The following is a 25,750-nucleotide window of genomic DNA, read 5'->3' on the forward strand; positions in this document are numbered from 1 at the left end:
TAAGTGTGATCATGTGGCCAATCACAGCAGTCGTAAAGCAAGATTAGGCATTGACTGGTTACCTGATTGAGGCAGCAGACTTATACTATGGACTCACTCCACACATGGCTGGTCCACTGAGCATCTGACAGGTGCAGGTAAGCGGAAGTAGGAGCTGGTTACTATTGTCTATATCATCTCCACTGCAACACTGACGCAGATACACACACTCCAGTTCATGTTTTATCATTTTAGACAAACATAGTGTGCATGCTTGTTGGTTTATTAAATGTCAAACATCTTCCCGAGGTTTCCGTCCCTGTGTTTGTGTCAGTATCAGATGATGTTCTCTACGACAGCTCTCCTAATGTTACAAGGATCCACACCATTAATGTAGGAGCCTAAATATATTTTGTTTATGTTTATATTTGCTTCAGCTGCACGTATTGCGTCACATGCATTGATCGACACACGGGTGTGGTTTTCCCTTATTTTACCTGTTGTCTTGGGTGGCGGCGGGAGATTTGGACAAAGGGAGTTAGTAGAGCTCCGATATTTTCTGTTGACCGTCACCATCATCAACATCACTTTATTCTTACAGTCGGATCACATCAGGGTTTTTATATGTTTGTGGAACAGCTGCTTGTCAGTCCTTTTTGATTTTTTCATTCAAATAAACTGCAGTAAAATATCATCTGGACTTCATTATGATTGTGTGGACATGTCACAGATAAGAGCCTACCAAGTCTCTCAGCGGCCTTTCAGAAAGCAGTTGCTACAATGGGTTTATCAATATGAATATTATATTACAATTAAAGAGTCACTGAATCTCACACACACACACACACACACACACACACACACACACACACACACAGACACATACAAACAGGCGACTTCCACTAAAGAAGGAGAAGGGTGGGGCAGACAGGTTGGCAGTAAAGGTGAAAGTCCATTCAGATACCATTTTACAGTCAACAGATCAGAAGGAGGAAAACAGCAAGTGTGAGGCAGGTGAGTGTTAATATCAGGGCTGAAAATAATGATTACTGTCATTATTGATCAATCTGATGATTTTGTTTCAGGTTAATCATTTAGTTGATTAAACTGTGTCAGAAAAATATGAAATCACAGAGTTTGACATCTTCAAAAGTTTCCTGCTTTTCTTTCCTTGGTTTCCGAGTCCTCAGTGATTTAACGTGACTCACTGCTGCGACACAGATGTTTATCTAAAGACTGTTTGTTGAATTTAAACCAGAGTCAAAGTTTATCTTTGTGATGACTAGAAAACACACATGGTTGTAGTTAAAATCATGTAAACTATTAAGAAGCTACTAAATTGAGGACTGGATTTAATATACTGTGTATGTGTTTGTGTCTCCAGTGTTACTGGTTTACCTCTCAGACTCCAGAAGATGAAGGAAGAGGAGGAAGAGGAGGACGGAGCAGAGTCTCTAATATCCGGCTGTCCCGCTATGAAGAGTGACCAGTCTAAAGATATACCTCTAGTCCTCAGTAATGAACCTGGACCCTCAGACACAAAGTAAGAGGCTGTTTCTAGTCATGTAAATAAATGAGAAGCAGGACTTGGTTTATTATACTGTGTATGTGTTCGTGTCTCCAGTGTTACTGGTTTACCTCTCAGACTCCAGAAGATGAAGAAAGAGGAAGAAGAGGAGGACGGAGCAGAGTCTGTAATATCCAACTGTCTGTCTATGAAGAGTGACCAGTCTAAAGAGCATCCTCTAGTCTTCAGTAATGAACCAGGACCCTCAGACACAAAGTAAGAGACTGTTTCTACTGTAAACTGACCTGAAGATGATTCAGTCTTTTAATGTAATTTGATAATCTACATTACAAAATGATTCTTATACACAGCATACAGTAGAAATGAGTACACACTCTCTTAAACATAACACATTCAGTGATATCTCTTTCCAGGAAAACCTCCAGTATTTGTTTTTTCTAATATGATGTAATGTTCTTTTCCTTTATCAGTTACAGATGATATATATTCAGTACTAGACAGGATTTTCTTGTTAAAATGATAAAAGGTACACCCTTCTGAAAGTTCCAAATTAACACTACATAACCCTCATATACCAACCTGATTGAGCATGATATAGATATGGGAGCTGCTCAATCTGTTAGCCAAAGTCCCTACCGGCTGCCTATAGGGAAGCATAAGCATATGGAAAAGGAGGTAGAGTACATGTTGGAACATGGAATAGCTCAACCAGCATGCTCCAGCTGGGCATCTCCATGTCTGTTGGCAAATGGCTCAGATAGATTCAGATAGATAGCGCATAGTAATGCATTGAAGTGGATGCATGGTTGTCATCCACGCACAAAACCGTTACTTAAGTCAAAGCACAAGAAAGCCAGTTCAGCCGTTGCCAAGGCCCATAGTGACAAAAGTGAAGAATTTTGGGAACTCATATTCTGATCTGATTAAACCAATGTCAACCTGGTTGGATCTGCTGGTATCCAAACTTTATGGAATTGCAAGGTGGAGGAGTACAGTGAGAAGTGCACAGTGTCCACAGTGAAATGTGGCAATGATAAAGGCATTGTATGAGGCTGTATGAGTGGGTCATCAGGCACTTTTTCAGCATGACAATGACCATAAACATTTTTCCAAGGAATAATAAGGTCCAAGACCTGCAGTAGCCAAGTCCGTCACCTGACCCTCAACCATATTGAGCACCTATGGGGAATTTTGAAGAGAAAAACTGAGCAGCACTCCCCATTAAACATCAGTAAATTCAATGAGGTCATCTTTGAATGGTGGAAAAGGATAGATGGGACAATACATCACAAACTTGTACATTTGATGCCAGGAAGGGTCAGTGCAGTACTTAAAAGTAAGGCAGGCCATACTAAACTAGAATATTACATTTTTGTTGGATTGAATCAAGGGTGTACTCATTTATACTCATATTTATGTCAGTAAAATCATTTTTTGTCATGTCATTTTAAGACCACACATCAGACTTTGTCTTCTCAAACATTTAGATGTTCAAAACTCTATTCAGACATCAACTCTCTACAAGAACCAATGATATGTGTCCAATATATGTTGTTTCCACAGACAGAGAGCAGAGTCTGTAATATCCAACTGTCTGTCTATGAAGAGCAACCAGTCTATAGATATACCTCTAGTCTTCAGTAATGAACCTGGACCCTCAGACACAAAGTAAGAGATGTTTCTAGTCATGTAAATAAATAAGAAGCTGCAAAGTTGAGAGGCAGGACTTGCTTTTATTATACTATGTATGTGTGTGTGTCTTCAGTGTTACTGGTTTATCTCTCAGACTCCAGAAGATGAAGAAAGAGGAGGACGGAGCAGAGTCTGTAATATCCAGCTGTCTGTCTATGAAGAGTGACCAGTCTATAGATATACCTCTAGTCTTCAGTAATGAACCTGGACCCTCAGACACAAAGTAAGAGACTGTTTCTACTGTAAACTGACCAGAAGATGATTCATAGATGATTTCATTAAGGCTGTAGTACAGATAAAACACACACAGAAACACAGAAAGAAATAATGAAGTAGCTTCCATTCAGCTGTAATCTACAACAGCTCTTCATGTTCATGTTAACCAGATTCCAGTAGATGGTTCTGAAGCAGCAGCAGGTAACCAGGGTGATATTTACTAAAGATTTACTAACAAGTCAAATTGTGTCTGTTACTAAAGGACTGCAGCAGCAGGTAAATGGAAGAAAATGGAGTGTTTGGTCTCATGCAATACAGACTGTGTCCTAACCTGTTCCTGTTCAAAGACACTAAATATGGGAGGAGGTCATATAAATGTATAGAAACAGCCTGCTGCACCTTGTCACTGCAGATTGACCACTGCAGCAGAGGAAACTTTTCCTACAACAGTCCAACATTTAACCTTTGAGCAAAGTAAAAGCAGAGCTCTCTGTTCAGCAGCACAATTATTAAACAATTATTATTGTACAATAAGGAGACAGCATACACACACAGTTAAATCAGCTCATCTCAACAAGCAAATAGCATACTTAATCTATTATAGTTTCTGAAGGAACAAAGAAATCATCTGTGATCGGTTAAACATATCAGTTTATATGATTTTATCCAATAGAAGATGGCCATAGAGCAGAACATATATCTAAATATACACATCTTACACAACGCATCCCCAAAGTCAGGATCTCAAGTCATAAATTATGTCATTTGTCATGAAGAATGTGTTCATGTCCACAGAGAGAGGAAGAGGAAGAGGAAGGGTGTTTCTGTGAAGGAGCAGCTGCCCTGCTGTTCTTTGAGTCAGGACGTCCTCAAGGATCCAGTCTCTACCAGCAGTGGTCACTGGTTCTGGAGACTCCTCTGGTACATCACCTCATACTGGGACCATTCTGCTTCATCAGGACACTCCTCCTGTCCCCAGTGTGCAGAAAGATCCAGAACCAGAGCTGGACTGCAGACAGACAGTCAGACCAGCACTGTACAAAGTAAGACTGAAGATCTGTCAACTGATGTCATCATCTCAGAATGAACAGAACAGGAATCTACCTCCTCCATCCTACTGAACATTAACAGCCAGATATATTTCTTTTTTCTTCTCTTTCAGCAGAAAGTGGTCTGCAGGAGGTTTTAGATGAACATCAGATGAGTCTGTGCAGCAGATGTAAATGTGTCACTGAAGGAACTGATGAAGCAGGGAGGGAAATCCTCCTCAACAGCATCTACACTCAGGTCTACATCACAGAGGGACTCAGTGAAGAGGTTAATACCCAACATGAGGTGAGGCAGTTTGAAACTGCTTCCAAGATGGAGACCCTCTATGACGCTCCAATCAAGTGTCACGACATCTTTAAAGTCTTGCCTGACCAACAGAAACGCATCAGAGTCGTTCTGATGAACGGAGTTGCTGGTGTTGGAAAAACCTTCTCAGTGCAGAAGTTCACTCTGGACTGGGCACAGCGCTCTGAAAACCAAGATATCATTCTGCTGATTCTGCTTTCATTCAGGGAACTGAACTTAATCAAAGATAAGCAGTACAGTCTGCTCATGCTGATCCATGTTTTCCATCCAACATTACAGAAGCTCACAGCAGAGAAGCTGGCTGTCTGTAAAGTTTTATTCATCTTTGACGGCCTGGATGAAAGCAGACTTTCACTGGATTTCAACAACAGTGATGTTGTGTCTGATGTCACACAGAAGTCATCAGTCAGCGTGCTGTTGACAAACCTCATCATGGGGAAGCTGCTTCCCTCGGCTCTCATCTGGATAACTTCCCGACCTGCAGCAGCCAATCAGATCCCTCCTTCTTGTGTGGACAGACTAACAGAAGTACGAGGCTTCACTGACGCCCAGAAGGAGGAGTACTTCAGGAGGAGATTCAGTGATGAAGAGCAGTCCAACACAATCATCTCACACATCAAGACATCCAGGAGCCTCCACATCATGTGTCACATCCCAGTCTTCTGCTGGATCACTAGTACAGTTCTGAACCACATGTTGACTACAGACCAAAGAGAAGAGCTGCCCAAAACCCTGACTGACATGTACTCACACTTCCTGCTGGTTCAAACAAAGAAGAAGAAGAACAAGTATGATGAGGGACATGAGACGAGTCCACAGGAGCTGACGAAGGCTGACAGGGAACTTCTTCTGAAGCTGGGGAGGCTGGCGTTTCAACAACTGGAGAAAGGAAACATCATGTTCTACCAAGAAGACCTGGAGCAGTGTGGTCTTGATGTCACAGAGGCCTCTGTGTTATCAGGAGTTTGTACAGAGATCTTCAAAAGAGAGAGTGTGCTCTTCAAGAAAACAGTCTACAGCTTTGTTCACCTGAGCGTTCAGGAGTTTCTGGCTGCAGTCTACGTGTACCATTGTTACACCAACAGGAAGACAGAGGTACTGAAGGAGTTCCTGGGTGAAGACGACAGGAAGTCATCTCTGGATGACTTCCTGGATGGAGCCATGGAGAAATCTCTTAAAAGTAACAATGGTCACCTGGACCTGTTTGTTCGGTTCCTTCATGGCCTCTCTCTGGAGTCCAACCAGAGTCTCTTAGGAGGCCTGCTGAGTCAGACAGACAACAGTCCAGAAACCATCCAGAGAGTCATCAACAACCTGAAGGAGATGAACATGTCCGATATCTCTCCTGACAGAAGCATCAACATCTTCCACTGTCTGACGGAGATGAACGACCGCTCAGTACATCAGGAGATCCAAGAGTTCCTGAAGTCAGAAAACAGATCAGAGAAGGAACTCTCTGTGATCCACTGCTCAGCTCTGGCTTACATGCTGCAGATGTCAGAGGAGGTTCTGGATAAGTTGGACTTGGGGAACTACAACACATCAGAGCAGGGAAAACACAGACTGATCCCTGCTGTGAGGAACTGCAGAAAGGCTCGGTAAGTCCACATGTGATTATTCATCTGAAGCATCAGTTTTACAGTAAAGATACACACATGAATACTATATAAGAGTGTTAAACATGTTACACATGCTTGTTGCCAAAGTTATACATGAGTAGTGTTACACTGCAAGGAGAACCTGCAAGCACCTTCACGTGTCAAGATATCCTCATCACAGGTCAAACAGACATTTCTATTCACATTAATGTGAATTAGATATCTTGACACATAACAATGTGACGATGATTATCTCACTGGACATTTTGATTTACAGTAGATATCTTTCATTGTCCAGCACCTATCTCATTGAGGGTTTGTCGCTGTGAACATGACAGCTCACAGACTTATAGTGCTTCACTTCAAATGTTCTTCACGTTCTAAATGCTATGAGAGCAAGAAAAAACATTTTGTTGTTGTGTTGTGGTGAACTGCCCCATTTAACGATGTGCGTCGCGTCCCTCTCATGCCCCGCCAACTTGTGAATGGCGGTATAATTTATAAAATGGCGTACTCAAAAGTGTGTTCAGTGTGTTGCTCAAAGACACTTGGACATGTGGACAGAAGGAGCCGTGTGATTAATGGCTGACCAGCTCTGCCAACAAAGAGAACTGAGCTGGTCGTCACATCTAATATTGTTTAGTTATCAAAATAGTTACCTAAAATCTCTATTCAATATTACAGTGTGAATAATATTATCTGTCATCACAGACTTGTTCGGTGTGGACTCTCAGAGACACACTGTGAAGTTGTGGCTTCAGCTCTGAAGAACAACCCCTCCCATCTCAGAGAGCTGGACCTGAGTAGAAACAACCTGCAAGATTCAGGAGTGAAGCATTTGTCTGCTGGACTGGAGAGTCCAAACTGTAAACTGGAGACTCTGAGGTCAGTTCACTGGCTGTCTGTTACTATTGTTGATCTTAATGTTTAACAGATGAACCTAATTTATGTATATACATAACTCAAATCCTTTGTTACTGTGCAAAGTTAACTCTGTAATCATAAAAGACGAACACATCTGATTGGATTATAAATACATTTTTATCTGCATCTTATATTTTTTATTCAGATTGGAGAACTGCAGTTTGTCAGAGAACAACTGTGCTTCTCTGGTCTCAGCCCTGAAGGTCAACCCCTCCCATCTGACAGAGCTGGATCTGAGCTGGAACAAGCTGCAGAATTCAGGATTGAAGCTGCTGTGTGATTTGCTGGAGTGTCCAGAGTGCAAACTGGAGACTCTGAGGTCAGACACCATTTCTAAGTACTAATTAAGACTTCAGTAAAAAATGAGTAATCAAGATAATAAATATAAATAATAAAATATAATAAAAGCAATGAAATAAAATGAATACAACTGTGAAATAAAAAAATAGACTAGTAAAATAGTCAAATGTTGATAGAATAAAAATAATGATGATAAATTCAAACAATATATATAATAAAACCATTACAATGATAAAACAAGACATTAAGCCAGACTAAACAGATACAATTCTTTATATTTTCAGCTCCTCTCAGCAACTTCTAAACCTTCTTCACATCTGAACAGATTGTGAAACACTGAATGATTTCAAACTGAAACTTTGTCTTCTAAACTGACATATTTTATTCTTTATTTCAGATTATATTGCTGCAGTTTGTCAGAGATCAGCTTTGCTTCTGTAGTCTCAGCTCTGAAGTGCAACCCCTCCCATCTCAGAGAGCTGAATCTGAGTGGAAACAACCTGCAGGATTCAGGATTGAAGCTACTGTGTGGTTTTCTGGAGAGTCCAGAGTGCAGACTGGAGACTCTGAGGTCAGACACCATTTCTAACTTAAGTGCTGATTAATATGATGTAACAGTTGAACCAGACTGCAGATATAAAGTTGATATTATTATTTGTGATCTTTGTCCGTTCACTGACTGTAACTGAGCAAAGTTGAGTTGCACATTTTATATAAAAAGGTCAAATCTACACTGGATATTTCACTCCGAACCTCTGAAACCCTGCTTTGTCTTTTGTATGTGACAGTTATTAACCCGCATCCTGTTGGGAGTTTCCATTTTCTAAACTTCTACATTTAAACCTTCTTCAGATCTGTACAGGTTATGAAACACTGAATGCTTTTAAACAGAAACTTTGTCTTCTCTACTGACTTTTATTTTTTAAAAAATGTCTTTATTCAGATTGTATCGCTGCAGTTTATCAAGGATCAGCTGTGCTTCTCTGGCCTCAGCTTTGAGGTCCAACCCCTCCGATCTGAGAGAACTGAATCTGACTGGAAACAAGCTGAAGGATTCAGATGTGAAGCAGCTGTGTGATCTTAAGGAGAGTCCAGACTGCAGACTGGAGACTCTGAGGTCAGTAGAGAGTTGGAGTCAGTCTGTGCTGGTTTCAGCAGTTTTGTATTAAACACAGTCAGTATCAAAGCAAAGATCCTGTATTTCCTGGTGAACCTCCAACCTTCTTGGTGCTGCTTTCCTCAGTGAAGCTGTGAGAGGAGACAGGCTTCAGGATTGGACAGACAGACAGACAGACAGAGACAGAGACAGAGAGAGAGAGAGAGAGAGTGTCAGCCAATCACATCAGCCAGAAGCTTGTTGTGTTTGAGTTGATGTGAAGATGACTGTTGTTGTGTTGATGTCTGCAGGAAATAAAGCTGGATTACAGCTGACAGCCTTACAAGATGTATAGAGACAGTGGTCCTCATCATCAAACTGTCACACCATCAAATCTGATCTCAAAGTGTTTGTTCTCTCATTTCAACACTAAACAACTGATCAGTTCATCTTTGTCAGAGCTCTAAGATCAGTTTGACTGCAGCCTGCAAATCACTGGCTCTGATTTCACACAAGCATCATTACGTTTGTTTTTTCTTTATACAGACCAGAACCTCTGCTGTAGTCCAGGAATCACAGCAGCTGTTTAGCTGAGAGCTCTGACTGATTGTCATGTGATGATTTAACAGCAGGAAACATCTTCAAAATCTCCGTAGCTTTAAACTTTGATAAGAGACATGTATCAGTACATCCATCAGTAAACTGATATTTCTGCAGTAATGACGTGTTACTCTGTGTACTTGAGTGAAAGCTGCAGAGGAAACAGACTTGATAGAAAAAAACCTGAAAGCTGATGAAGTGATTCTCTATAAACACTGGTTCATGACCTTTGTTGTTTCTTCTTCTCTCATCAGCTGGAAGGGTTGGTGATCTCTGTCAGAGTGAGAGTGAACATCCAGGAGTGTTGAGAGAGGATCAGCTGGATCCTGATGATCCATTTAGACCGGAGTCTGGATCTGGACTTTGTCATCTTGACTTAAGTCTCTTAACTGACTACAAACTGAACAGTTATCTCTGGATTTTGCAGAAGTCAGCACTTTACATATATTTACTATATACATATATTTACTATATATTTACTATATCTGTTTTCTTTAAATCTGTATCTGCATCAAACAGCTAATGTAGAACCTGGGCTCATATTTATCAAGGGTCTCAGAATCACACAGAGTTAACTCCATTTCTATAATCACTTCATTGGTTACCTGTTTGTTTAGGATTGATTTGAAGATTTGATTAGTCACTTTTAGAGGCTCCACATTACAGCTTTTATATGAAAAATTATGATCATGTAATCCATCCCTCTCCAATCACATCCTTTACATCTTGTTTTCTACATTAGTGCAGCATCTTGAATGTATTGTACAACACTGCACACAGTGATAATGATACAAACCGAATGTGGACACAACTTCATTAAAAACATGAAATGCATAGCATAAGATGGTTCACCTGGGAACGGTATGATATTAAATTATCAAATTTTCAAATACATGATACTCTCTTGACTTTACTGGTCATACATTACATCATCATACATTATTCAATATTCCCATTGACAAATTATTCTAAACTGTTAAATCCATTTCATCACTCACCACCGCAGCGAAGGATCTCTGCTCTGTCCCTGCATCCTGTACCTGCCTCTGACTCACTCTGATGCTCCTAGATGTCAGGAGAGGAGGTGGAGTGATAATTATTTAGTGAGCAGTATCTATTCTTTCACGTTAATAATCAGATCAAATGATACTGAATATAAATACAACTGACTGTAAAGTACCTGTCTGTGAAAATGGAATTTTACCCAAAGTCCCCAGCAGCAGGCCAAAGATTACTCCTCAAAAAGTAGAATATTTGTCAGTTTTATGAGCCAGTTTATACCTGAGGCAGCCAGGCTTTTATTAGTCAGCTCCTCCATCAGAGACTCAGGTTTAGTTAGCTGAAGTTAACTGATTATTACCAGTGATGACTTACTTTACTCTTCTTTATGTCCATTCATCAAACCAAGAGACTGGCAGCCAAACACAGACCAGTCCTCTCTACAGTAACAACCAAAAACAGACCTGTTCTTTTCTTTCCTTCCATCTTTCCTTCCCTTCTTCCCTCCTTCCTTCCTTCATTCTGTCCGTCCTTCCTTACTTCCCTCCCCCTTTCCTTCCTTCTCTTCAATCCTTCCTTCCTTCTGTCCTTCCTCCCTTTCTTCCGTCTTTTCTTTCCCTCTTTCCTTCCATCTTTCTTTCCTCCCTTTCTTCCTTCCTTCATTCTGTCCGTCCTTCCCTTCTTCCCTCCTTCCTTCCATCTTTCCTTCATCCCTTTCTTCACTCTGTCCTTCCTTCCATCATTCCTTCCTCCCTTTCTTCCTTTTATCCTTCCTTCATTCTGTCCGTCCGCCCTTCCTTTCTTCATCCCTGTCTTCCATCTTTCCTTCCTGTCTTCTTTTCTTTCCTACCTTCCTTTTTTTTCTCCCCTCCTTTCTTCCATCTTTCCTTCCTCCCTTTCTTCCTCCCTTAATTCTGTCGGTCCTTCCTTTATTCCCTCCCTCCTTCCTTCCTTCTCTTTTCTTCCTTCTGTCCTTCCTCCCTTTCTTCCATTTTTCCTTCCTTGTCTTCGTGTCTTTCCTTCCCTCCTTTTATCCGTCCTTCCTTTCTTTTCTTCCTTCCTTCCAGTTTTAAAAAATGGTCCGGCCCACATGAGATCAAATTGGGCTATATGTGGTCCTTGATTGAAAGGCGACAAAACCGTGCGTGTGTATGCGTGTGTGCGCGCGCGCGCGCGTGTGTCGGTATCAGTGAGAACATGGAGCGGAGTTTGATTGATTTGGGTTTTCTCTCAATAAACAAGCGAAATGGATTCAATAATGAAGCTGAAAACAGCGCAGAGTGGATAGACTGATGTACTGATTTTTGACATGGTAAAAGTGTGTGAGGGGATCCAAACTAATGATTTTAAAAAGCGGGTGGGACATTTCCTCTTGTAATGCCAGCTACGCCCTGAATGAGACTCCATTTCACAGTCAGCAGAAGAGCCGAAAGAGGAGATCAGCAAGTCTAAAGGCAGGTGAGTGTAAATATCAGGATTGTAAATGATGATTACTGTCATTATTGATCAATCTGCTGATTGTCTTTCAGGTTAATCATTTAGTTGATTAAACTATGTCAAAAAATATCAAATCACAGAGTCGTCAGAAGTAGTTTCCTGTTTTTCTTTTCCTGGTTTCTGTTTCTGTAACGCGACTCACTGCCGTGCTCTAAATAGAGAGAAGTCACAGTTAATAATTACACAGATGTTTATATAAAAGTCATATAAACTAATAGGAATCTACTAAGTTGAGAAGCAGGACTTGTTGTATAATACTGTGTATGTGTTTGTGTCTCCAGTGTTACTGGTTTATCTCTCAGACTCAAGATGAAGAAAGAGGAGGAAGAGGAGGACGGAGCAGAGTCTGTTATATCCAGCTGTCTGTCTATGAAGAGTGACCAGTCTAAAGAGCATCCTCTAGTCTTCAGTAATGAACCTGGACCCTCAAACACAAAGTAAGAGACTGTTTCTACTGTAAACTGACCTGAAGATGATTCAGTGACACAGTTTCATTAAGGTTGTAGTGTAGATATCCAGGTGTCGACCGGAGGAAATCGTAATTTTCTCCCTTATTAGTTGCTTGAACCAATATTTAACACAGGTTAAGTAGCAGAGGACAGATTGTGTTGTTTGTTTTCTAGACAGGAACAAGTTAATCTGACAGTCCAGCATCAGGCAGCAGTGCCTTTAGTTTAACGGTCAGTAAATTAGCTGTTTATATAAAAGACATTTTTTGGCATTTTAACACCACACACGTCAGACTTTGTGTTCTCAAATATTAGATGTTAAAGTCTCTCTATACAATTTTTTCCAGATAGCAGATGTTTAAAACATGCAGGAGATATGCACATAACTGTTGTCTTTATTAAACCATGACCTTCTGATATGTTTCATGTTAAATCTGCTCTTTACAACAACTAATGATGTGGGTCAAACATTTATTTGTTGTTTCCACAGACAGAGAGCAGAGTCTGTTATATCCAGCTGTCTGTCTATGAAGAGTGACCAGTCTAAAGAGCATCCTCTAGTCTTCAGTAATGAACCTGGACCCTCAGACACAAAGTAAGAGACTGTTTCTACTGTAAACTGACCAGAAGATGATTCATAGATGATTACATTAAGGCTGCAGTGTAGATAAATACACACAGAGAAACACAGTGGAAAGAAATAATGAACTAACTTCCATTCAACTGTAATCTACAACATATCTTCATGTTCATGTTAACCAGAGACAGAGACAGGGCTGCTATTGCTGTCTGATTTTTCCAGTCAATAAATGTAAAGTAGCAGCAGGTAACCCTGGGTGATATTTACTAAAGATTGATTAACAAGTCAAACTGTGTCTATCCTTATTTACTAAAGGTCTGCAGCAGCAGGTAAAATGGAAGAAAATGGAGTGTTTGGTCTCATGTAATACAGACTGTGTCTTAACATGTTCCTGTTCAAAGACACTAAATATAGGAGGAGGTCATGTAAAAAGGTAGAGACGTGATTGTAAAGGAAATGAAGCAGGTGGTCTGTCCACAGATATTCGTGAGCCACAGTGGGGTCTATGGCTGCTTTATCTGGTCTCTTAACTCAACAGGGTGACTTAATTCCTCTACAAACATTAAACACAAGTGGGCTAACAGAAACAGTTCAGCATATCACTATGGCAACAACTGTAAACCAGATTCCTTGGAGTACACAGCAACTACAGCCACGGCGGTCCCAAACACAAGCTTAAGCAGCGACTCACTGCCATGCTCTAAATAGAGAGAAGTCACAGTTAATAATTACACAGATGTTTATATAAAAGTCATATAAACTAATAGGAATCTACTAAGTTGAGAAGCAGGACTTGTTGTATAATACTGTGTATGTGTTTGTGTCTCCAGTGTTACTGGTTTATCTCTCAGACTCAAGATGAAGAAAGAGGAGGAAGAGGAGGACGGAGCAGAGTCGGTTATATCCAGCTGTCTGTCTATGAAGAGTGACCAGTCTAAAGAGCATCCTCTAGTCTTCAGTAATGAACTTGGACCCTCAAACACAAAGTAAGAGACTGTTTCTACTGTAAACTGACCTGAAGATGATTCAGTGACACAGTTTCATTAAAGTTGTAGTGTAGATATGCAGGTAAAATGTAAAGTAGCAGCAGGTAACCCTGGGTGATATTTACTAAAGATTGATTAACAAGTCAAACTGTGTCTATCCTTATTTACTAAAGGTCTGCAGCAGCAGGTAAAATGGAAGAAAATGGAGTGTTTGGTCTCATGTAATACAGACTGTGTCTTAACATGTTCCTGTTCAAAGACACTAAATATAGGAGGAGGTCATGTAAAAAGGTAGAGACGTGATTGTAAAGGAAATGAAGCAGGTGGTCTGTCCACAGATATTCGTGAGCCACAGTGGGGTCTATGGCTGCTTTATCTGGTCTCTTAACTCAACAGGGTGACTTAATTCCTCTACAAACATTAAACACAAGTGGGCTAACAGAAACAGTTCAGCATATCACTATGGCAACAACTGTAAACCAGATTCCTTGGAGTACACAGCAACTACAGCCACGGCGGTCCCAAACACAAGCTTAAGCAGCAATACAAAATAATACTAAACTAGTATTATATACACACTAATAACTCTGTCCAGGCAAAACCTCTCACTCTTCGTTGATCTACAGGTGTAGATATGTGGCGTGATAGGTCCAGTAGGGAAAAGTCTGAAGCTGTTCTTCCAGACGTCCCAATCCTTCGGGCTAACAGTGTTAACAAAAAGGTGGGTGGCGTGGTGTTGCAGGCGTCCACCTGCAGCAGTAGGTCAAATGGAAGAAAATGGAGTGTTTGGTCTCATGTAATACAGATTCTGTTTCTGCTGCACTCTAAATAGAGAGAAGTCACAGTTAATAATTACACAGATGTTTATCTGAAGTCATGTAAACTTATAGAAATCTATTAAATTGAGAGGATTGGATTTATTATACTGTGTATGTGTGTGTGTCTCCAGTGTTACTGGTTTACCTCTCAGACTCCAGAAGATGAAGAAAGAGGAGGAAGAGGAGGACGGAGCAGAGTCTGTTATATCCAGCTGTCTGTCTATGAAGAGTGACCAGTCTAAAGAGCATCCTCTAGTCTTCAGTAATGAACCTGGACCCTCAGACACAAAGTAAGAGACTGTTTCTACTGTAAACTGACCAGAAGATGATTCATAGATGATTACATTAAGGCTGCAGTGTAGATAAATACACACAGAGAAACACAGTGGAAAGAAATAATGAACTAGCTTCCATTCAACTGTAATCTACAACAGATCTTCATGTTCATGTTAACCAGAGACAGAGACAGGGCTGCTATTGCTGTCTGATTTTCCAGTCAATAAATGTAAAGTAGTAGCAGGTAACCCTGGGTAATATTTACTAAAGATTGATTAACAAGTCAAACTGTGTCTATCCTTATTTACTAAAGGTCTGCAGCAGCAGGTAAAATGGAAGAAAATGGAGTGTTTGGTCTCATGTAATACAGACTGTGTCTTAACATGTTCCTGTTCAAAGACACTAAATATGGGAGGAGGTCATGTAAAAAGGTAGAGACGTGATTGTAAAGGAAATGAAGCAGGTGGTCTGTCCACAGATATTCATGAGCCACAGTGGGGTCTATGGCTGCTTTATCTGGTCTCTTAACTAAACAGGGTGACTTAATTCCTCTACAAACATTAAACACAAGTGGGCTAACAGAAACAGTTCAGCATATCACTATGGTAACAACTGTAAACCAGATTCCTTGGAGTACACAGCAACTACAGCCACGGCGGTCCCAAACCCAAGCTTAAGCAGCAATACAAAATAATACTAAACTAGTATTATATACACACTAATAACTCTGTCCAGGCAAAACCTCTCACTCTTCGTTGATCTACAGGTGTAGATATGTAGCGTGATAGGTCCAGTAGGGAAAAGTCTGAAGCTGTTCTTCCAGACGTCCCAATTCTTCGGGCTAACAGTGTTAACAAAAAGGTGGGTGGCGTGGTGTTGCAGGCGTCCACCTGCAGCAGTAGGTCAAATGGAAGAAAATGGAGTGTTTGGTCTCATGTAATACAGATTCTGTTTCTGCTGCGCTCTAAATAGATAGAAGTCACAGTTAATAATTACACAGATGTTTATCTGAATTCATGTAAACTTATAGGAGAGCATCCTCTAGTCTTCAGTAATGAACCTGGACCCTCAAACACAAAGTAAGAGACTGTTTCTACTGTAAACTGACCTGAAGATGATTCAGTGACACAGTTTCATTAAGGTTGTAGTGTAGATATCCAGGTGTCCACCGGAGGAAATCTTAATTTTCTCCCTTATTAGTTGCTTGAACCAATATTTAACACAGGTTAAGTAGCAGAGGACAGATTGTGTTGTTTGTTTTCTAGACAGGAACAAGTTAATCTGACAGTCCAGCATCAGGCAGCAGTGCACCACGCGTCAGACTTTGTGTTCTCAAACATTAGATGTTAAAATCTCTCTATACAAATTTTTCCAGATAGCAGATGTTTAAAACATACAGGAGATATGAACATAACTGTTGTCTTTATTAAACCATGACCTTCTGACATGTTTCATGTTGAATCTGCTCTTTACAACAACTAATGATGTGGGTCAAACATTTGTTTCCACAGACAGAGAGCAGAGTCTGTTATATCCAGCTGTCTGTCTATGAAGAGTGACCAGTCTAAAGAGCATCCTCTAGTCTTCAGTAATGAACCTGGACCCTCAGACATAAAGTAAGAGACTGAGGTTCAGAGCCTGAAGAACAAGACCTGTTTAAGTGTCAAAATACTGACAGTCTGGACTGTTTATGTGGGGAAAGTGGAGCTGTCGGTTGGCCTCCACTAATGTCATGTGTCATAAAGAATGTGTTCATGTCCACAGAGAGAGTAAGAGGAAGAGGAGGGTTGTTTCTGTGGAGGAGCAGCTGTCCTGCTGTTCTTTGTGTCAGGACGTCCTGAAGGATCCAGTCTCTACCAGCTGTGGATACTGGTTCTGCAGACAGTGCATCACCTCATACTGGGACCAGTCTGCTTCATCAGGAGACTCCTCCTGTCCCCAGTGTGGAAAAAGATCCAGAACCGGACCTGGACTGCAGACAGACAGTCAGACTGGCACTGTACAAAGTAAGACTGAAGATCCGTCTGCTGATGTCATCTCTGAAAACAGGACAGGAATCTACCTCCTCTATCCTACTTTTTAATTCTATCTTTTTGTCTTCTCTTTCAGCAGAAAGTGGTCTGCAGGAGCTTTTAGATGAACATCAGATCAGTCTGAGCAGCACATGTGAATGTGTGACTCAAGGAACTGATGAAGCAGGAAGTGAAATCCTCCTCAACAGCATCTTCACTGAGGTCTACATCACAGAGGGACTCAGTGAAGAGGTTAATACCCAACATGAGGTGAGGCAGCTTGAAACTGCTTCCAAGATGAAGACCCTCCATGACACTCCAATCAAGTGTCACAACATCTTTAAAGCCCTACCTGACCAACAGGTAACTGAAGAGGTTAATACCCAACATGAGATGAGGCAGCTTGAAACAGCTTCCAAGATGGAGACCCTCCATGATGCTCCAATCAAGGATCAGAACATCTGTGAAGTCTTACACAGAGTCAGAGTCGTTCTGATGAACGGCGTCGCTGGCGTTGGAAAAACCTTCTCAGTGCAGAAGTTCACTCTGGACTGGGCACAGCGCTCAAAAAACCAAGATATCAGTCTGCTGATTCTGCTTTCATTCAGGGTCCTGAACCTGATCAAAGATAAGCAGTACAGTCTGCTCATGCTGATCCATGTTTTCTATCCAACATTACAGAAGCTCACAGCAGAGATGCTCGCTGTCTGTAAAGTTCTGTTCATCTTTGACGGCCTGGATGAAAGCAGACTTTCACTCGATTTCAACAACAGTGAGGTCGTGTCTGATGTCACACAGAAGTCATCAGTCAGCGTGCTGTTGACAAACCTCATCAAGGGGAAGCTGCTTCCCTCGGCTCTCGTCTGGATAACTTCCCGACCTGCAGCAGCCAATCAGATCCCTTCTTCATGTGTGGACAGACTAACAGAAGTACGAGGCTTCACTGACGCCCAGAAGGAGGAGTACTTCAGGAGGAGATTCAATGATGAAGAGCAGTCTAGCACAATCATCTCACACATCAAGACATCCAGGAGCCTCCACATCATGTGTTACATCCCAGTCTTCTGCTGGATCACTGCTACAGTTCTGGACCACATGTTGACTACAGACCAGAGAGGAGAGCTGCCCAAGACCCTGACTGACATGTATTCACACTTCCTGCTGGTTCAGACAAAGCGGAAGAAGAACAAGTATGATGGGGGACATGAGACAAGTCCACAGGAGCTGGCGGAGGCTGACAGGGAACTTCTTCTGAAGCTGGGGAGGTTGGCGTTTGAACAACTGGAGAAAGGAAACATCCTGTTCTACCAAGAAGACGTGGAGCAGTGTGGTCTTGATGTCACAGAGGCCTCGGTGTTATCAGGAGTTTGTACACAGATCTTCAAAAGAGAGAGTGTGCTCTTCAAGAAAACAGTCTACAGCTTTGTTCATCTGAGCATTCAGGAGTTTCTGGCTGCAGTCTACATGTACCACTGTTACACCAACAGGAAGACAGAGGCACTGGAGGTCTTCCTGGGAAAATACTACAAATACTCATCTCTGAATGACTTCCTGAAGAGAGCAATGGATAAATCTCTCAAGAGCAAAAATGGCCACCTGGACCTGTTTGTCCGCTTCCTTCATGGCCTCTCTCTGGAGTCCAACCAGAATCTCTTAGGAGGCCTGCTGGGTCAGACAGACAACAGTCCAGAAATCATCCAGAGAGTCATCGACAACCTGAAGGAGATGAACAGTGAGCGTATCGCTCCTGACAGAAGCATCAACATCTTCCACTGTCTGATGGAGATGAATGACCGCTCAGTAAATCAGCAGATCCAAGAGTGCCTGAATTCAGAACACGGATCATGGATATCACTCTCTGCGATCCAGTGCTCAGCTCTGGCCGACATGCTGCAGATGTCAGAGGAGGTTCTGGATGAGTTGGACCTGGAGAAGTACAACACATCAAAAGAGGGCCAACGCAGACTGATTCCTGCTGTGAGGAACTGCAGAAAGGCTAAGTAAGTCCAGATGTGATTATCAACATAATAAAGCTGCTTTCTCATCTGAAGCATCAGTATTACAGTAAAGATACAAACATGCACATTATAAAAGTGTTAAACATGTTACACCTGCTTGTTGTCAAAGTTATAAAGAGATTGAATTGTTTTTTACATATACATACAGTTTTCTATTCAGTATGTTGCTCAAAAACACTTGGACATGTGGACACACGGAGCTCAAGTTTCAAACCATCAACCTTGTGATTAATGTCTGACCAGTTTTTTTAGTGATCATAATGTATAAAATATATATTTAATATTGAAGTGTGTATTATATATTATCTGTCATCACAGACTTGTTAAATGGGGCCTCTCAGAGGCTCACTGTGAAGTTGTGGCCTCAGCTCTGAAGTGCAACCCCTCCCATCTCAGAGAGCTGGACCTAAGTGACAACAAACTGCAGGATTCAGCAGTGAAGCGTCTGTCTGCTGGACTGGAGAGTCCAAACTGTAGACTGGAGACTCTGCTGTAAGTTCACTGACTGTCTGTTACTATTGTTGATCTTAATGTTTAACAACTGAAACTAATTTATGGACATACATAACTTACATCCATGAAGTTAATTGTATTTCCATATTTTCATTGTGTTACTGTACAAAGTTCATTCTGTAGTTATAAAAGATGATTATTAAAGAAACTGTATAAACTACACATTTAAGACCTGAACACATCTGATTAGATTATAAATTGATTTTAATCTACATCATTTGTTCTTTATTCAGATTGAATTACTGCAGTTTGTCACAGAACGGCTGTGCTTCTCTGGCCTCAGCTCTGAAACACAACCCCTCCCATCTGAGAGAGTTGGCTCTGTGTGGAAACAAGTTGCAGGATTCAGGAGTGAAGCTTCTGTCTGCTGGACTGGAGAGTCCAGACTGTCGACTGGAGACTCTGCTGTAAGTTCACTGACTGTGTGTTACTATTGTTGATCTTAATGTTTAACAACTGAAACTAATTTATATACAAACATAACTTACATTTTTATTTACATATTTTCATTGTGTTACTGTACAAAGTTTAGTGTGTAGTTATAAAAGATGACTAATTCTTAAAGAAACTGTAGAAAATGTTCACTGTTAGTTGTTAAAGTCAATGAATATTTATAATTGTTGGTAAAGAGTCACATCTACACATACAGTAAATCCTCTTAACTAAAATCTGTTTGAATCTGTTTGAAGTTTACTTGTTGAAGGAAAAATACTTCCTTATTATATTGTTTAATGTGCTTTAATGAATCATTTTTGATCAGTGATATTGATCATTAAGAGAGAGAGAGCACACACACACACAAACACACACACACACACACACACACTCAGATCACTGCAGGTGTTTGAAGTATTTTTATGACTCAGTGTTGACATGAATATGTGTCTGGATGTTGTGTTGACATTTGGATAATGTCTGTAGAAGGCTGACATGATGATGATCCATAATAACAGAAAGACAAAGTCACTCTGCTCATTTTAGATAAAACTTCAATGATCAGGATAAAATACTGTTGAACTACACATTTAAAATCTGAACACATCTGATTAGATTATAAATTGATTTTAATCTACATCATTTATTCTTTTTTCAGACTGAATAACTGCAGTTTGTCAGAGATGAGCTGTGCTTCTCTGGCCTCAACTCTGAAGCACAACCCCTCCCATCTGAGAGAGCTAAACCTGAGTAAAAACAACCTGCAGGATTCAGGAGTGAAGCTTCTGTCTGCTGGACTGGAGAGTCCAGACTGTCGACTGGAGACTCTGAAGTCAGTTCACTGACTATCTGTTACTCTTGTTGATCTTAATGTTTCGCAGCTGAAATTAATTTATTGACATACATAACTTATATCCATGAAGTTATTTTTTCCCTATATTTTCATTGTGTTACTGTACAATGTTCATAATTTTTTGTAAGAGTCACATCTGTATACAGAAGATCCTCTCAACTAATATCTGTTTGAAACTGGTCAAGTTTATTTGATGAAGGAGAAATTTGTATGTATTATATTCTTTAATGTGTTTTAATGAATAATATCTGATAATTGATATTGATACGTAAGAATGCACCCCCCCCCCCCCCCCCCCCCACACACACACACATTTGGGTGATGTCTGTAGAAGGCTGACATGATGATGATCCACAATAACAGAAAGACAAAGTCACTCTGCTCATTTCAGGTAAAACTTCAATGATCAGGATAAAATATTGTTGAACTACAGATTTAGAACCTGAACACATCTGATTATAGATTATAGATGGATTTTAATCTACATCTTTTATTCTTTATTCAGAATGGGGAGCTGCAGTTTGTCAGAGATGAGCTGTGCTTCTCTGGTCTCAGCTCTGAAGCACAACCCCTCCCATCTGAGAAAGCTGGATCTGTGTGTAAACAACCTGCAGGATTCAGGAGTGAAGCATCTGTGTGATTTTCTGGAGAGTCCACACAGTAGACTGGAGACTCTGAGGTCAGACACATTTCCTACTTCTTAGCTGAGATTAATATGATGTGACAGTTCTGGTGGCAAAACATAAAGTTGATATTATGCTACAAACATAAAGTTGATATTATGCTGATCCACACTGAGTATCTTAATGAGAATTAATAATTCAATTTTGAATGATCAGTAATTAATTGTCGTTGTTGCTCTGTGAACATGTGCACTGTGCTATGTTTATGAATCAAAGATGTAGCAAAAAATTAAAACAGCAAGTATTTTAAGTTCATTGGAATGTCACCTACGTCCTTATTTTAGCTAAACTTAAGAATAAAGTAAGCAATTCATTTATGCATTTATGTTATATTGTAATTGTAATGTAATTGGTTGTATTTATTTTAACATGGACCCCAGGAAGAGTAGCTGTTGCCTGGGTAATAGCTAATGGGGATCCAAATAAACTAAACTAAACTAAATTCATTTTTATTGTGAGTTATATGAATGTACCTTAGAAGAAGGTAATTCAGTAACACTAAGCATTGTTTAAAGAAAAACATTTTCAATTTCACCAAAGACACATGGTTATAAATGTATATTTGGACTTTCAGAAATATAACTACCCAGAAAAATGATATATGTAATATTATTTTGAATACCATGTATTTGATGTGTCATTGGTACAACTCTAAATGTGTTGATCTAAATTTGTTACTGCCTTGTGCTAAAAAAAATGCAAAAATGTTTAAAATATCTTTTACTTCATCCTTTGAGATTTGTTTTTGTCTCCCTAAGTAAAAAACCCAACAATTATTGTATTATAATATCAAACCATGGTGTTAAACCATATGACACATGTCATGACGGCCCAAAATATTGATTAAATGTGATTTCTATAGCAACAACAACAACAATGATCATATGAGCAAGCAGCACCAGTATTTTTGTGTTTTAATTTTTAAGTTAAAAAATGCATTAAAAAGTGTCTACAGTATACAGATAATGGGCCTTGAAATACATTAAAATACTGTAAAATAGTTTACAATGGATTCCACTGTCGTAAGCATATAACAAAAGAAGTAGGTGATGAACTGTGTTATTTTCTTTGCTTGCTCTGAATTGGGAGGTAGCTTTGTCAATCTTAGTGTGTCCAGTGTTGGTTGATTTTTTCAAACACGGACGGTGCATTCCTAATTTCTTTATTTTACCAACTTCCTCCTGCATGACTGTCACCTCTATGACCTCACCAAAAAACAACTAGAGCCATCTAGTGGACTGAAAAAGCAATAGATTTTATTATTCTAGTAACAAAAATGTTAAATTTAAGTCTCCATATAGTGTCTTTTCTTCTTTCACATATTGGCACACAGGACAGCTCATATGGCCAAAGCAGCTTGTTTCTCTTTGGACAGCATGAATACAAACTACTACTTCTTCTCTGTTTTTTTTTTCTTCTTCTTCTTTGAAATAGTCACACAGTTGTCGGTTCTGACAAAGCATAGGATGTTAAAAGTGGATTTAGAGACTAATGAACACCAACACAATTACAGGTAAAAAACACTGCTTAATTGACTAAGACAACAATAAAAATGAGTAGTTAAGATAATACAAAATAATAATAAAAGATAATGAAGGAATAAAAAAATAGATAATACAGTTAAATGCTAGACAAAATAGATTAGTAAACTAGTAAAATATAAAACAAAATAGAATAAAATTAATGATGATGATGATGATGATAAATACAATCAGAATGAATAATAAAACCATAAAATAATAAAACAGGACATAAAGCCAGACTAAACAGATGGTTTTTAGTTGATGTTTAAAAATCTTTCTATTTTCGGCTCCTCTCAGCTCCTCTGAAGGCTGTTCAGCAGCTTCTAAACCTTCTTCACATCTGAACAGATTATGAAACACGGAATGATTTCAAACTAACATCTTTTATTTTTTATTCAGATTGTTTGGCTGCAGTTTGACAGAGATCAGCTGTGCTTCTCTGGTCTCAGCTCTGAAGGGCAACCCCTCCCATCTGAGAGAGCTGGATCTGGGTGACAACGACCTGCAGGATACAGACGTGAAGCAGCTGTGTGATCTTAAGGAGAGTCCAGACTGCAGACTGGAGACTCTGAGGTCAGTAGAGAGTTGGAGTCAGTCTGTGCTGGTTTCAGCAGTTTTGTATTAAACACAGTCAGTATCAAAGCAAAGATCCAGTATTTCCTGCTGAACCTCCAACCTTCTCAGTACTGCTTTCCTCAGTGAAGCTGTGGGAGGAGAATGGTGACAGGCTTCAGGATTGGACAGAAAGACAGAGAGAGAGAGAACAGTCAGCCAATCAGATGAGCCAGAAGCTTGTTGTGATCATGTGTTTTTGATGTGAAGATGACTGGTGTTGTTGTTGTGTTGATGTCTGCAGGAAATAAAGCTGGATTACAGCTGACAGCCTTACAAGATGTATAGAGACAGTGATCCTCATCATCAAACTGTCACACCATCAAATCTGATCTCAAAGTGTTTATTCTCTCATTTCAACACTACACAATTGATCAGTTCATCTTTGTCAGAGTTCTAAGATCAGTCTGACTGCAGCCTGCAAATCACTGGCTCTGATTTCACACAAGCATCATTACGTTTAGTAACCATGTGGTCTTTATACAGACCAGAACCTCTGCTGTAGTCCAGAGGCCTGTACTACGAAGCTGGATTAACCTATCCAGGATCTCTCTCCGTTACCTGGGTTGACTTAACCAGATCTTCGCAGTCTAGGATAAGCGGTACTACGAAGCTGGTTATCAACTCGGTAAATCAACCCAGGGTTTTCCAATCTGGATCTCTGCGCGTTCACATAAAGGGGAGGTGTTTGCAGTGTCTGACCAATCACAAACATGCAGAAACCCTGCAGAGCAGCCTACTTTACCATGGAGGAGCAGACAATTATTCTTCAACAATATGAAGAATTCAATCACATCATCCAGGCCAAAAGCAACACTGTTGCTGCAGCAAAAGCCAGGAAGGAATGCTGGCAGAAAATTGCCGACTCTGTTAATGTGTAAATTCATGAGATCATACAATATTAATTAATCGGACAATATAAACGGACAGCACTCTGATCACACAATGCCACTTTATTACGGCACAGACGTTTGGGGCAGATCGCTTCCTCAGTGCCCTTCCTTTCATAAGAGACATTAAGTTAGTTTAATATTCAACATTCAAAATACAAACCTATTATGCGCTTCAACCATTTGAGTGAATGATTTCAAACCAACTGTATAACATACAGAATAATATCCCTCATCTCAATACCCCTCAAGGATTATTTTACAAATATATATTTTCGTCAATTTTTTACAATTACAATAAATAAATACAGTTATTATGCTCCCTGACACTTTGATCTCAGGATGTCAAACCTACAGAATAATATCCCCCACGTGCCTCAATGATTATTTTTTAAATATATATTTTGGCCAATTAAAAAATTGCATCTATCCCTAAAAGCTCATTCTCTCCTAAGCGCTCCTCTCACGATCCGCGCACCAATGTTGACAGCCAGGATCTTTTAAGAATGGGCAGGTCATTTTCTAAGAGAGCTGATTGGTCAGGAGGTGGTGCTTTTGTACTCATTGATCTCTTATCCAGAACATAACCTGCTCCGGAGCAGGTTAGCCGTTCAGCATAAGTTACCATGGGGATTTACCCCGGTAAGAAGTGAACCAGCTTCGTAGTACGGAAAACCCAGGGTTAACCCTGAAGTTACCTCGATAAGAGAAAATCCAGCTTCGTAGTACAGGCCTCATGAATCACAGCAGTTGTTTAGCTGAGAGCTCTGACTGATTGTCATGTGACAATTTAACAGCAGGAACCATCTTCAAATCCCACAGAGACTCTGTAGCTTTAAACTTTGATAAGAGTTGACTTGTATCAGCAGTAAAACCATCAGTAAACTGACGAGTGAATGTCTCTGTTTCTGTAGTAATGATGTGGTCATGACTCTCAGCACTTTATTTCCTGTGTGTACTTGAGTGAAATCTGCAGAGGAAACACACTTGATAGTAGAAGTGTGTGCAGGTCTTTGAGCTCGGAGCTCAGTGTGTTCACTCCAATATGTTAACATGAGAGCTGAAAGGAAGCAAGCTACGCTGCACAGCTGTTCCACATCTGGTCTGAAGAGGACTGAAGTCCCTGCTTCTCTTTATACTGGATGTGCTGCATCACTGACTGACTGACAGCTGATGAAGTGAGTCTCACTAAACACTCATTTATGACCTCTGTTGTTTTTTCTTCTCTTATCAGCTGGTCATGATCTCTGTGAGAGTGAGAGTGAACATCCAGGAGTGTTGAGAGAGGATCAGCTGGATCCTGATGATCCATCTGGA

At 40.2% G+C, this 25,750-nt stretch overlaps 1 protein-coding gene across 1 annotated transcript; it reads left to right on the forward strand.

Moving 5' to 3' along the window:
* Positions 1-1,394: 1,394 nt before the first annotated feature.
* Positions 1,395-25,750, forward strand: LOC128358565 (NACHT, LRR and PYD domains-containing protein 12-like). The gene is made up of 10 exons (XM_053318896.1): positions 1,395-1,522; positions 4,217-4,458; positions 4,578-6,369; positions 7,081-7,254; positions 7,439-7,612; positions 7,991-8,164; positions 20,531-20,704; positions 21,231-21,404; positions 23,331-23,504; positions 25,668-25,750. The coding sequence occupies exons 1-10, from the start codon at positions 1,395-1,397 to the stop codon at positions 25,675-25,677; spliced, it is 3,216 nt and encodes a 1,071-aa protein (XP_053174871.1). The 3' UTR covers positions 25,678-25,750.

This window comes from Scomber japonicus, chromosome 5 (assembly GCF_027409825.1).
Source record: "Scomber japonicus isolate fScoJap1 chromosome 5, fScoJap1.pri, whole genome shotgun sequence".
NCBI lineage: Eukaryota > Metazoa > Chordata > Actinopteri > Scombriformes > Scombridae > Scomber > Scomber japonicus.